The sequence below is a fragment of the Abramis brama genome (assembly GCF_963993115.1).
Source record: "Abramis brama genome assembly, chromosome: 16".
Classification (NCBI taxonomy): Eukaryota; Metazoa; Chordata; class Actinopteri; order Cypriniformes; family Leuciscidae; genus Abramis; species Abramis brama.
This window is the reverse complement of record NC_139978.1, coordinates 2,229,067-2,243,937: the sequence shown is the minus strand read 5'-3', so window position 1 is coordinate 2,243,937 and position 14,871 is coordinate 2,229,067. Positions and strand designations below refer to the sequence as shown.

General features: G+C 37.6%; 1 protein-coding gene and 1 long non-coding RNA gene across 3 annotated transcripts in view; one reads left to right on the top strand and one right to left on the bottom strand.

The window, feature by feature from the left end:
- Positions 1–208: 208 nt before the first annotated feature.
- Positions 209–7,056, bottom strand: LOC311066128. Its single transcript, XR_014603024.1, has 4 exons — positions 6,942–7,056; positions 6,526–6,619; positions 6,336–6,439; positions 209–6,059 (listed from the first exon to the last, which is right to left on the bottom strand). It is a non-coding gene; the product is annotated as an uncharacterized lncRNA (long non-coding RNA).
- Positions 7,053–14,871, top strand: part of LOC311066093 (neural cell adhesion molecule L1-like) — a 21,729-nt gene continuing 13,910 nt past the window's right edge. The window contains exons 1-3 of one of the 2 annotated variants that reach the window (XM_084087090.1): positions 7,104–7,191; positions 7,895–7,991; positions 13,895–13,994. In XM_084087090.1, coding sequence (XP_083943216.1) covers positions 7,968–7,991; positions 13,895–13,994 — 124 coding nt within the window. In that variant the 5' untranslated portion in view covers positions 7,104–7,191; positions 7,895–7,967. Of the gene's footprint in view, positions 7,192–7,894; positions 7,992–13,894; positions 13,995–14,871 lie in introns of both variants that reach the window. The other variant, XM_084087091.1, reaches the window with a different exon arrangement.

The window sequence follows — 14,871 nt, the reverse complement described above, 5'->3', positions numbered from 1 at the left end:
ATGTATGAGCAACTGAATGTGCTTTAAATAGGGCGCCTTGTTTGAGCTTTGCCCATTGAGCAGCGAGGGGAGTTAACGAGCTAATGCAGCTCAGCTGGAGCAGATCAGCTGACGGGACAGTGTTGTTAGCAAATAGCATTAGCAGCGTCTTGACTACCTGGCCTGCCAGAACTGACGCTGACGCTCAATTAATAACAATTACAAATGAAATTGAAAAGCACTGTGAATTGTTGAGATAATCTTGGGGGAAGTACATTATACACACCAGTGGCAGCCAATGTTGGGAGGCTTATTATAATTCATTATGTTTCATGTACAGTAAATACATTTTACAAATGTAAATCACGTTAAAACTGTTACTCATTTGGAAACAACACTCTTACAGAGGTTTGTGAGGGCACCACATACAGTCACAACATCGTCTAGCATGTTAACCTGCGACACTGGAATAACTGTTTGCAAAATCTTAAAGTTTTTCCACCGACCAATAACTCGCTCCACATGGATTCTCACACGAGAAAGTTGTCTAGATGTGTCAACTCCTGTGCAGAAAGCTGCTTTTTTCCTTTTGTGAAATGAGGGATACGAAGGGTTGCACCATAAGCTGCAAGCTCGTCTCTGATGAGAAATCCCCTGTCGGCTAAAACCTCATCCCTAGGCTCCAAAAGTTCTAAGAAACCTGACTCTTTTGTGATCTGCTTGTCTGAAACCCGTCCACCCCACCCAGGAGATAGAAATGAAATTGCACCAGCTGGAGTGATGCCGATTAAATATTTAATTGTGTTGTTGTGTTTATAATTTGACCATGTCTGGGCCCTAGCAGTCAGATTACTGGGTCTAGCTGAAGATGGCTGACGTGTAGGTGCACGACATATTAGGTGTCTCAATACCACCGACAATACCACCGATAATTATGCAATTAAGCCTTTTCTAAGAACATAACTTGATCTGAATATTTATTACCTACGATCTAAATTACCAGATCATTATACCAAACGCTTAAACATGCCTAAACCTTCCAAAAACAAATCAGACGCCTCAGATCTAGCACATGTTGAAGACGGCGTGGATCTGACTTTGGCGTCCATCGCTAAACTTCTCGAAAAAAACCGAGAAGCACTAACCTTGGATTTTAAAGAAACGCTTGCAAAACTTGAACATAAACTGGATCGAATTCATGATACTGTTGCAGCGCATTCGGTGATGATCGGCGAACTTGAGGAAAATGCAACTCAACAAGATTCACGCTTGGCAACACTGGAAGCAAACTGTGTCAAATTAAAGGACAGTAACACTAAGCTACTTGCGAAAGTAAATGATTTGGAATCCCGGTATCGTCGACATCACATCAGGGTGGTTGGCCTACCTGAATCCATCGAAACACAGCAACAGCCGATAGTCTTTTACTCCAAAATGCTAACTGAGGTGTTTGGCCACATTCTGGACTCCCCGCCTGAGTGCGAATGGGCTCACCGAACCCCATCTGCCAAACCACAACCAGGTCAGAGACCGCGGCCGGTTATCATTCGGCTTCACAAGTACCTTGTAAAGGAGAAAATCATCCGTGAAGCTCGGGCCAAAAGAGGTCAATTGAAGTTCCAATCCCATCTCATCTCAGTCTACGAGGATTATCCACCTGAAATTGTGGCGCAACGGAAGGAATATAGAGAGGTGATGTCGGAGCTGTATAAACGCGGACTTAGACCAACGCTTCTATTCCCTGCTAGACTTTTTATCAAACTCAAGGAGGGAGGTAGGATGTATTTTTCTTCGGTTCCAGAAGCAATGCAATACGTTAAGACACTGCCTTAAACTGGCTGGCTAGTGACCTGTGTCTGTCAATAAGGCATACCTTTTACTTTTACTTTATTTTTTATTTTCTATTGTCTTTATTTCTGGTTTCTCATTTGAACAAAAATTACTTATGCATACTTATGATTGATTAATTAATTATACTTATAAATGTGGGTGTTGAGATCACCATCCAATGGTACAAATGTGTCAGTTTGTGCCCTTCATAAATCAATTTGTGGTTGGAAGTGGGTGTGGATGTGAGGGTGTGTGTGGGTGCGGGTGTAAATGGAGCAAGGTGCAAAAGAGAGTACACCTATGCAAGTGTATTTGTATATTTTTTTTTTTTTTTTATTTATTTTTTTTTATTATTTGTTGTATTTAGGAATAAATGCTTTATGTGTATATGCCTTATCATGGATGCTGGATGTAGGATTAGGTCTACTGCTTTTTGATGGTGTTGGATGATTTGGATGATCTAGATGGGGAGGTTCGGCTCTATAATGACATTGGTGCATATACCACTTGCAAGCAGTATGACCTAGAAAATCTTAAACACTTAAGTATGAATAATAACTTTTCGGTGGTCCATATCAATATCAGAAGCCTAACCAAACATTATGATCAACTAGTGTCAATGCTGTCTGTATCAGGTTGTAGCTTTGATGTAATTGCTTGTAGTGAAACCTGGTTAAATGATAGGTCATACTGTGATTCTCTAAACCTTAAGGGATATAAACTTTACTACAAGAACAGATTAGGTAGAATGGGTGGAGGTGTGTGTCTTTATGTTAACTCAAGATTCCAGGTCAATGTCTGTGACAATTTGACCTTGGATGATGAACAAATAGACTCATTGTTTGTGGATATAAGTATCAATGCAACTAGTAATCTTATCGTTGGCATAGTGTATCGCCCCCCTGATTTGAATCCTATTACTTTTACTAGTAAATTTGAGGAAACTCTTTTTGATATCAACAGGAAAAATCGAAACTGTATAATCCTCTGGGATTTTAATATTGACATCTCTAGGGATGGTTCTATTAAAAATGACTTCATGAACATTCTTCACTCCTCCTCCTTTATACCGACTATTAATAGATATACTAGAGTAACTCACTCATCCAAGTCTATTATTGATAATATTATCACAAACTTACAAAACTTAAGGTTGGAGTCAGGTGTGGTTGTGACTGATATATCTGATCACTACCCAATTGTGCTATCTTTAAACCTGGCATCCAAACCTTCACCTAAACGTTGTAAGATAAAGATCAGTGTCCTGAATGATAGAACATTACAACAGCTCCGTGATAATTTGGAGAGCAAGGTTTGGACTAGTGTGTATGAAACCCGTGATCCAGAGACTGCCTATGACAGTCTAATTCACGAATTAAAGGAGTCCATTCATAATACCATTCCAGTGAAGACTGTCATATGCAGAAATAATGATCATCACCCTTGGCTCACTAACGGGATTCTTAATTCTATCAAACGTAAAAATAAACTTTATAAGGTTTACAGGAAAAATCCCAATGATGAAAATAAAAGTAAATATTTTAAGTTCAGAAATAAACTCACTCATATTATGAGGAAGAGTAAACAAATTTACTATACTGAACACATAAATGCAGCCCAAGGTGACTCCAAAAGGACCTGGGCTGTGTTGAATAAAGTTCTAAACAGGGGCCAGAAGTCAGCTGTGCTACCCGAATGTTCAAATGCCAATTCACTTTCATTAGCTGATAGTTTTAATGATTACTTTGTCTCCTTGGGTGAAGATCTCGCAAAAAAAATTAGACCTCCCAACGGATCCTCTTTTAGACATTATCTCAATGGAAATTATAAACAATCTTTTTTTATGAAACCTACTGATAAAACTGAAATTCATAAAATTATTACAAATTTAAAGAGCTCTCGTACAGGAGGGGTTGATGGAATATGTAGTAAAATTATGATAGCTGTTGCAGATATAATAGCACAGCCACTTACACACTGCATTAACCTATCACTTCTGTATGGCGTAGTGCCAAGTATGACAAAAATTGCCAGAATTACGCCAATTTATAAATCAGGTGATAAAAACAATATGGGCAACTACCGTCCAATTTCTATTTTACCATCTCTGTCTAAGGTATTAGAGAGAGTGGTACACAGTAGGTTAAATCATTATTTGGATAAGCTTCATATTTTAGTGAGATCACAGTATGGTTTCAGGAAAGAGAACTCTACCTTTATGGCTGTTTTAGACCTTATCGAAAAAATCAATGATTCTTTAGATCAGGGTGATTGTGGAGTTGGTGTTTTCCTTGACCTATCCAAGGCATTCGACACTATTGATTTTAATATACTCTTAGAGAAATTACATCACTATGGCGTTAGAGGAGTAGCACTTGACTGGTTTAAAAGTTACCTATATGGTCGTAAACAATATGTGATGATTAATAACCATATATCTCAAAATAAAGAAATCAAATATGGGGTTCCCCAAGGCTCAATATTAGGTCCATTACTGTTCAACATATATATTAATGACTTTGTGAATTCCTCTCAAGTATTTCAAAAGGTGATGTTTGCAGACGATACAAATTTGTTCTTGTCACATAAAAATTCAGGTGACTTACAAATTCTTTTAAGTGAAGAACTACAAAAAATTGCTGTCTGGTTCAAGTGCAATAAATTATCTCTTAATATTAAAAAAACAAACTATATAGTGTTTCAATCAAACATAAGGGCATCAGTCACAAAACAGTTTTGCCTCAAAGTAAATGATGAGGAGATACTACCAGTTACCTCCACAAAGTTTTTGGGGGTTTACATTGATAAATGTCTAAATTTTAAATGCCACATTGATCACTTGATGCAGAAGCTCTCAAAATATGTTGGTTTGTTTTTTAGAATACGGCACTATCTTACATTACCTGCTCTTCTCACCCTGTATAAAACTCTGTTTGAACCTCACATTAGCTATTGTAATGTAATTTGGTGTAATACTTACCCGAGTCACTTAAATAAATTAATAAGTCTACAAAAGAAGATAATACGAGCCATGTCGTGGTCTAGGTATAACACTCCCACAAGACCGTTCTTTCACTGTTATGGTCTACTCCGGCTTACTGAGTTGAATATATACCACAATGCGTGCATTATGCACCAAGTGGTTAATGTGACAAATAGCAGGCTATCTCAGCTCATTCCAATTAGTAGTCCGCTTCACGCGCATGCCACTAGGAATAAATACCTGATCACTGGTAAAAATAGAAGACTTAAAAGTGCAAGTATGAGCATTACAAGTAGAGGTCCAAAGATTTGGAATGAGTTAGATGGCAAGCTGAAGGTGCTGAATTCTGTATCCATCTTTAAGAAATTATTAAAAAAGGAACTTTTACGTTTGTATCTACACTCTATTCAGTAGCCTACCCAGATCATAGTAGATTCTAAAAGCATTGTCCTGATTTCCTTTATTGTGTCTTATGTTGTATTGTGTATTTTGGTATGATTCCATTGTTGTGTGATTTGGTGTTAAATTTGTTTTTTGTTTGTTTTGTTTTTTGTTCAGTTTAAGTATTCGTTCTTAATGTATTACTGGTATGTCAATATGTCCTCAGGCTCCCTACTATAAGCTTGGATAGCTTCTTTGGGAGACCTGATTCACACATGAATATATGTGCTATCTGAATTATGCCATTTGTTCTGATATTATGTGTGGGTGAACTAATAAAGAAAGAAAGCTATGAAAATTTCTGTGCAGTCTATTATGCACCGGCAGTTTTTAAAGTTCCGCTTGAATGTTTTTGGCATATTTTTAAGTATTGCGCCCTTACTTGGCCATTTAATGAGTGGCTTAAGGACCAAGGCCATACCAGGGACCCAGCTCCGCAAAATATTTGAAATCGTGGTTTTTGATACTTTAAATCTATATGCCAAGTCAGTATTACATAGACCCAACCTTAATTTCATCAATATAACCAACAGGTGGTCTTCTAGTGTAAGTTTTTGGATAATCCTTTCTAAGCTGCCTGTTATTTTTGTAACTAGCCACTCAAAGAGCACGGAGGTCAGTCCGGTGAGAAAAAACAATTGTCCAATGTTGCACTTAACAGTTGTGTAGGAAAATGTAGATTTCTGCAGCTCCTCTTTCAGCTTTACATTTTCTGCTTGTAGTGCCTCAAACTTCTGACGCAGGTGTACATGGTCCTCCTGAAGCTGACTGTGTCTCCGGTTCAGGTCATCATACTCCCTCTTTGTAACTGGGATGTCGTCTTCAGCTTTAATAAAGAAAAGTGAAAAATTAGCATGTGCTGCAACCAATGCAGACAATTTCACAATTGGGGGTTCTCACACATTTTAGCAATGATTTTTCAAAGCTTTTCCATAATAGAAGAGAAGATACTTTATTGATCACAGGGTGAGATTTTTCGTCTGCATTTGACTCATCCAGGGGCCTGTGTACTCATATACAGATATGCAATTAGAGCAGTATGCCTGGCAGGAGCACACACACACCCTGACAATCAATCAGTTAAGATGAAATATATTCATACCTGGACAATGATCCATGCTGCATTCTTGTTTCGGAGTTTTAGAAGGAACACATAGATTTGCTGCCGTTATAGGTCTGTCATCTCTCCTCCTTTTCCTATGGTACCTACAATAAAAACAGCAGAAATGTACAGTTACGCAAGAGAGAAAAACAAACTAAATAGAACAGAGGGGGAAATCAAATATTCTTACCTCTCCAACTTTGCTTCAGGGTTCTGGCTCGGTTTTGTGTACACAAACACAGAAGGCACAAAATCAGGACTACTAGAGTCCAATGACACCTCACCTGCAAATAACACACACACACGTTTGTTTACTAGCCAAATCTACCGCCAGTTTATCAAACTTTACCTGCATTTGAATATTATTCTACATCGAACAGACAATCACTAATGTAAACGAGGATTACTAGAGTCCAATAATGCTTCATCTGCAAATAACACACACACACAGTTTGTTTACTAGCCAAATCCAACACCAGCTTATGAAACTAGCTGCATGTGGTCATCAAACTTCAGCTGCATTGATAAACTACACCGTAGGCTACAGACAATCAATAATGTAAACCATGCTTTCCATTAAACTCAAGAGTACATAGATAAACTTACCTGATATAAAGTGGGCGCTGCAGACGCAAGCATTTTTTATTATCTTTCGGAGTTGCTAACACGTTAGAGCCAGTGGGGAACAACACCACTTCCGTTGCCAAAATGTGCGCGCAACTATTTGATCACGTGGGCTGTAAAAGGGTCTATAAGGACTTTGAACTTGACGTGCCATTAAAAAAAAAGCAAGAATATCCGACACGACAACCACAACGTCAAATTTCATTCGACATTTCAAGAACCACAAGGAAAGGTAAGAAAGTCATAAGATCAATAAGATCTATAACGATTACTAATGTAATGAATTAATCTTTTCTGTTTGTCATAATTTGGCCTTGGTTGCATATTATGTTTTTTTTTTCTTATTAGAAATGTGACCATTATCATTAATGATACGTCTCGTAAATAGATGTATTGGGGAATTTGACTATAACAGTGGCGTAGCCTGAATTTTAATGTTGATGGGCAACTTAAAATGAGCGGGCCGCTCTATTACATGTAGGCTATAATGCATACCTGTCAACATTTGGGTAACAAAATACGGGAGACCTGGGGGGGTTTCAGTTCAACCACATGCGGTTTCATGTCATCTAGCCTATACATTACACAGCCCATCGCCAAATCATAGAAAAATTCAGTTAAGACAGTTATTCATCATAACAATACACAACAAATCAATATAGCCTACAGAAAAACTGATTTCTAAAATAAGGTATAGGCCACAGTTTTCAAGACTGAACAGGTGATGTGTAATATTCAGTTACTGTAAGAAACTGTTCCAGTGGGTGGAGTTTACCGGTACTGAATATTACACATCACATCACCATTCTATAGCCTACTCCATTAACTGGAACAGATTTTCACTGGAACTGAATATTACACAACATGACCTGTGTGAACTGAATATTGTTGTGTAACTTCACCTACTGGAACAGTATTTCACAATTTTTCCACAGGAACTGAATATTACAAACAACTATTGCGAAAGACCGATTTACTAAACAACGACTGCGAAAGAGTGCACGGATTATGAATTTGTTCACTGTTACTGATGTACGTAGTTTTTCTTTCTTTTTTTTCTGTATAGTTCTGTTTTGTTAATACATTTTGCATTCTATTTTGGCTTTCTCGTGTGTCCCTATTTTTGTTGTGTCCCTTTTGAGCCACGGAGTGAAACGGGTACGGATTGAAAAACCAAAGCAACTGTACGGTTTACAGATCTGAGCACAGCTGAGACTTTTTCTCTGGTACTTTTGGCGTAGGATATTTATTTCCGTCAAGGTCAGGCTGCGATGTCAAAAGTATTCCCAGGAATGAGTGATGTATGGGGTTATTATGGTTGCAATATTCCAAATAAATAGATTAATATTCACAAATTAATGTAAAGAGATTCACAAAAATGTATCAAATTCACAAATAAATAGATTAAGATCCACAAATAAATGTAAAGAGTTTCACAAAAAATTATAAAATTCACAAATAAATAAAATGAGATTTGCAAATAAATAAAATATTTACAAATGTTTTATTATTTTACAAACACAACTCTGCCTGGCATTTATTAGTGAATCGGTTCCTGTGCATTTGTGAATCCCCTCACGCATCTGTGGATTTTGAAACACTTCTAGCGTTGACGTGCAGACAAATCCACAAATAAGTGGACTCCACCCACCGCCCACACTATGGAGCTAGAATTGTGTCTTTATTACATGCGAGAAAATAAATGATCTGATAGAGAAAAAAAAGTTTGAGAGAAAAAGTTATCACACTGATAGCAAAAAAGCATTTCATGAGAGAAAAAAGAATATTTGAGAGAAAAAGTTTTCATACCAATAGCAAAAAATAATAATATTTGAGACTAAAAAAAGTTGAGAGAAAGTATTTTCTCACAGAACATAAAAAAAATATACATTTGAAATTTTTAAAATTATTTCTGAGAAAAAAAATCTCTCTCAAAATACTTTGAAAAAAACTCTCAAATATATATATTTTTGCTATCAGTGTGAAAACATTAAAAAAAGTGTTTCTCTAAAAAACGCTTTTCTTTGCTCTCGATGCAATTTCTTGCTCTCGTGTCAGATTTTGCTTTCACTGTGAAAATTGTGTCATGGGCGGGGCCACGTTCCTATTGGCCAGTCGGGTGAGCATCATCTTGTCTTGGGAGTCGAACTCCTAGGAGTCGAACTGAATCATTATATGTTCGGTTCACCGGCATAGATGCCGCCTCTGCCTTAGTTGAGCACGGACACTCCAGTGTTTGGGTAAGATGATGACACACACAACTCGATGGGTAGCTGGCTGAGCAAGTTCAGCAGTACTCTTCAGGTGCTTTGAGGCTAGCAAGTGCAAAGGTAGAAACTAGCTCACTACTCACTAAATAAGGAGTGAAACAATCAAAACATTCATTTGGCATTTGATTTAAGAATAGTATAAACCAGGCAGGTTTGCAAGTTTACCTAGCATGATGGCTATATAATACACATTCATTCTTGAATATGAGTGCTATTTTTTTATGTTTAATCTTCAGTGATGCTGAACTTGCTCAGCCAGCTACCCATCGAGTTGTGTGTGTAGGGCTGTAGTCAAGACCACCTTTGTTGAGTCCAAGACCAGGACTAGTCGAGTCCAAGTCAAGACCAAGTCCAAAGAGGTTCGAGTCCGAGTCAAGACCGAGTCCAGGACAGGACAGGAAAAAAAGTCTTATGCATGACATTATCAAGACAATCATTTTGGGTTATTATTTGTTGATCTAAAAGCAAAAACAGTGTCACAACCATAGATATCATATATAAACGCTAGATGTCTTATGGCGCAGTCACTTCTGGCATCACCGTTCGGCCATCTTGTCACAGTGAAGCTGTGAATTAAGGTGAATGATCAGCATGCACACAAATCCTCTTATCTCGCTGAAATCTTGACGGATTTACAAACGTTTTGGTTTCTTACAAACGTTATTAACGTGGGTATAATTCCGAATGCTTGAACATGTATGTTATAATTATTCATATGTATGCAGTGTATGTATGCAGTGTCATAACTACATCTCTGACGTTTATAACAAACCAAACCGTTTGAAAATCGGTAGAAAATTTAGCAAGTTATGGTTATTTTAAAGTACATGCACCATTAAACGAGTGAGCGAGCACACTGTGGCAAGATGGCCGCCTCGTGCGGACGTCGACCTCCATTGGCCAGCAGCGCGCACAAGACATCTAGCGTTTATATATGATATCTATGGTCACAACACCCAGGATTTTTAAGTATATATATTCCCCTTGATATCATATAATCTTCTAATCTAAAGAAAACAGAATGATGACATATGGTGATACCTCATAATAGCAGTGTTAGAACTGATATACAAACACCAACCCACTACTATTACCACTGCTAGGTACTAGTACTGAGCATTTGAGCAACTAAATGACAATAAGCTTCACTCCAGTAAAATATATCTGTGATAATTTCTTCACGTTAAACCAAACTTTTATTTTGATAGGTTTCTGAGCGTATCTGACGATGAAATGCTGAAGATGAACGTGTACTTGAGTATGTGTAACGTTAGTACATGAACCTGCACTCATTTGCAGAGACTCGCTGAACATCAGACTTTGATAGCAGTCTTTCTATGGGGTGAGATTTCGTTCACAATTCTGCACGCGCAAAGTCACATTTTGAGCGTGCAAAAGGGCATTTCGCACGCGCGTGAACTGAGTTTTGCGGAGAAATGTTCGTCTCGCAGATAAGAAAATATTGCGAGCGAACGAAAATCAATTTTGCATTTAAAATAAGTATTTAGATGTGCGCGGACGTTCTCTTTCGCGTGTGCAAAGTTTCACTTTCTTGCTCCTTTCATACCAGCCGTGAGCGCTCTCTAAGCGCAGACGGCTCGCTTGCTCAACACAACCCAGCGTTACAATATGCCATAATTCCAGCCAATCAGAGACGAGACTGCTAAATTCTGATTGGCTGGCTTGAAAACCAATCACAAGACTCCCTGCATCACCGACTGCGGAAGAGAACTAGTGCAGTTGAGTAAAGTTGGCAGTAAATTCACAGATTCGATCAGGACAGCAGTGATGGGTGAACTAAATTTGGCAACAATACAGTGAATTACAGTGAAGTTATTAAATATTTTTCATAAAAATCATAAAAAAAATCACAAATGTACAATTGTATATACAACTTAAAATATATTTTCCCCAAAATAAGTGTTGTAGTATAACCATCAGGACAGCAGTGATGTGTGAACTGAATTTAGCAACAATACAGTGAATTACAGTAAAGTTATTGAATATGTTTCATAAAAATCATAAAAATTATACATTTACAATTGTATATACAATTTAAAATATATATTTTACCAAAATAAGTGTTGTAGTATAACCTTCAGGACAGCAGTGATTTGTGAACTGAATTTGACAACAATATAGTGAATTACAGTAAAGTTATTGAATATTTTTCATAAAAATCATAAAATTTATACATTTACAACTGTATAAAATTTTAAATATATATTTTTCCAAAATAAGTGTTGTAGTATAACCTTCAGGAAAGCAGTGATGTGTGAACTAAATTAGGCAACAATACAGTTAATTACAGTGAAGTTATTGAATAGTTTCATAAAAATCATAAAAATTATACATTTACAGTACAATTGTATATACAATTTAAAATATATATTTTACCAAAATAAGTGTTGTTGTATAACCTTCAGGACAGCAGTGATGTGTGAACTGAATTTGGCAACAATACAGTAAATTACAGTGAAGTTATTGAATATTTTTCATAAAAATCATAAAACTTCTACATTTACAATAGTATATACAATTTAAAATCTATATTTTTCCCAAAATAAGTCTTGTAGTATAACCACCATCAGGACAGCAGTGATGTGTGAACTGAATTTGCCAACAATACAGTGAATTACAGTGAAGTTTTTGAATATTTTTCATAAATAATAATCATAAAAAATATGCAAAACGATATTTATTCAAAATAAGTGTTGTAGTATAACCATCAGGACAGCAGTGATGTGTGAACTGAATTTGATGACACTATAGTGTGTGACAGTGAAGTTATTGACTGTTTTCATAGTAACGCTTTTCGGGTTTTGCACTTTTCAGACGGTCCCTTCGGATCTGTCTCACTGCCGTCTGCGCATAGAGATCAATGTATTTTGTCCACTACGAGGGAAAGCTCGTTTGGAGGAAAATTAGGTTGTAGCTGCTTGTCTACATTACTACGATTAAAAAGAGGTGTTATTTGTGCAGTAACAACGTTTAGCTCACGAGTTATTGACCCGGGAAGTTCGAATCTGTGAATTTACTGCCAACTTTACTCAACTGCACTAGTTCTCTTCCGCAGTCGGTGATGCAGGGAGTCTTGTGATTGGTTTTCAAGCCAGACAATCAGAATTTAGCAGTCTCGTCTCTGATTGGCTGGAATTATGGCATATTGTAACGCTGGGTTGTGTTGAGCAAGCGAGCCGTCTGCGCTTAGAGAGCGCTCACGGCTGGTATGAAAGGAGCAAGAAAGTGAAAAGAGAATGTCCGCGCACATCTAAATACTTATTTTAAATGCAAAATTGATTTTCGTTCGCTCGCAATATTTTCTTATCTGCGAGACGAACATTTCTCCGCAAAACTCAGTTCACGCGCGTGCGAAATGCCCTTTTGCACGCTCAAAATGTGATCTTGCGCGCGCAGAATTGTGACCGAAATCTCACCCCATATCTTTCACAGTCACTAGTCCATATAGCAATTTGATATTATGATCGGCAGTGAATAGACGGATCTGTTATTTCAGCTATGCGCCGGTATTGCAGTAGCAAATAGTAGAAAATAAATAACACACGCGCAGGTCCTCATCTACGGAGGTTTCTGCGGAAGTCTGCGGGAAGCATACTACAATAATACGTTATTACTGGGAACATAATAAAGAAACCTGGACTCGGTCGAGACCAAAAGCCATATTTGGCAAGACCAGTGGCCGAGACAAGTCCGAGTCCGAATACCAGCGAGTCCGAGACAACAGAAAAACGGTCTTGAGTCCAAGACCGGACTCGAGTACTACAGCCCTCATCATCTTACCCAAACACTGGAGTGTCCGTGCTCAACTAAGGCAGAGGCGGCATCTATGCCGGTGAACCGAACATATAATGATTCAGTTCGACTCATAGGAGTTCGACTCCCAAGACAAGACGATGCTCACCCGACTGGCCAATAGGAACGTGGCCCCGCCCATGACACAATTTTCACAGTGAAAGCAAAATCCTGACACGAGAGCAAGAAATTGCATCAAGAGCAAAGAAAAGCGTTTTGAGAGAAACACTTTTTTTTTTTTTTTAGATAATGTTTTCACACTGATAGCAAAAATATATACTTGAGTTTTTTTCAAAGTATTTTGAGAGAGATTTTTTTTCTCAGAAATAATTTTAAAAATTTTAAATGTATATTTTTTTATGTTCTATGAGAAAATACTTTCTCTCAAAACTTTTTTTAGTCTCAAATATTATTATTTTTTGCTATTGGTATGAAAACCTTTTCTCTCAAACTTTTTTTTTTCTCTCAGATCATTTATTTTCTCGCATGTAATAAAGAGACAATTCTAGCTCCATACCTACTCAAGCCAATCAGATAACGGCCACATCGAGCTGGCCAATCGTAGCACGTTCTCGCTTCAATTTGATCATTTTTTATGAAACTACATTTATTTGTGAATATTAATCTATTTATTTGGAATATTGCAACAATAATAACCCCATAGTGATGCGCTTTCCGCTTTTAAAGTTTTATAAAATAAGTAGCCTAAGATATGGGTTGAATGGTTTAAAAGCATTAGCAAGAATAAAAGCGCATCATATAACGTAACGCCATGCAGCCAAAGGATGACAGAAAAAAACGGATGCTGCGTTAAATATTTACTTACCACTGAGTCTTTTTTTCATTTTTCAGGTGGGCAGCAGGGGGCGATGTGCTGCTCTCCTGCTCCCTCTCCTCCTGCTGTCTGTGGCTCCAAAGCCCGGGGACACCATGATCAACATCCCATCCAAATGTGAGTACAGGATTTGACATTAAATTAAATGTTAAGTGCATGGCGAGTGTGTGTGCGCGTGTTTTTTTTCATTGATTTTTGCAGAATTATAATGTTTGCTATGGCTTATTGTTAGGTGAATGTGAGATAAAAAGTGCAGAATGAGCAGTTATAAGCGAGTTTAATTGCTCAATTGATTATACTATTGACCTGAATGCCTAGTACAGGCCTGATTGGAAAGAACAGTCAAGCGCACAGTGATTGAAACCCACCTGAGCAGGAACTGTAAAAACAGCAGCTTCTACAAGCTTCCTAAATCTATTAACAGCACTAGGTTTGTTGCTATTATTGTACATCTGCAATTTAAGATTGCAGTCATGTATCAGTGTAACAGAGCATCTCTCTTTCCCGCCCCTCCAACACACACACACACACACACACACACACACACACACAAAAGAAGAGGAAAAAGACTAGATTATGAAAACAACAAAACAGAAATGCACCAGAATGAGATGTCAGTGAAAAATTACATCTGCATGAAAGGTCACGATTTCTCTTGACTTCAATTAGTGACCTTTAAATGGGAAACATAGACACGATGGATGTGATCATTGAGATCGACAACACACCAGGGCTCTCAAGTTTTGAAGACAGGCAAGAGTGACATTACCCCAGCCTTTTTCTGCGTGAAAAATACAATGTGTGGCGGGAGTGCATGACAAAAGACCGAAATGAGAGACTGTCAGGTGGAGGTGGAGACAGAGCAACACTTTCTCACCAGCTGTCCCAACTATGAGGACATTAGAGGGACTTTTTACACACAATTTGAAAAACTTTGCCCTAACTTCCTGAAATTGAACAACAAAACACAATTCCAACATCTATTAAGTGAAAA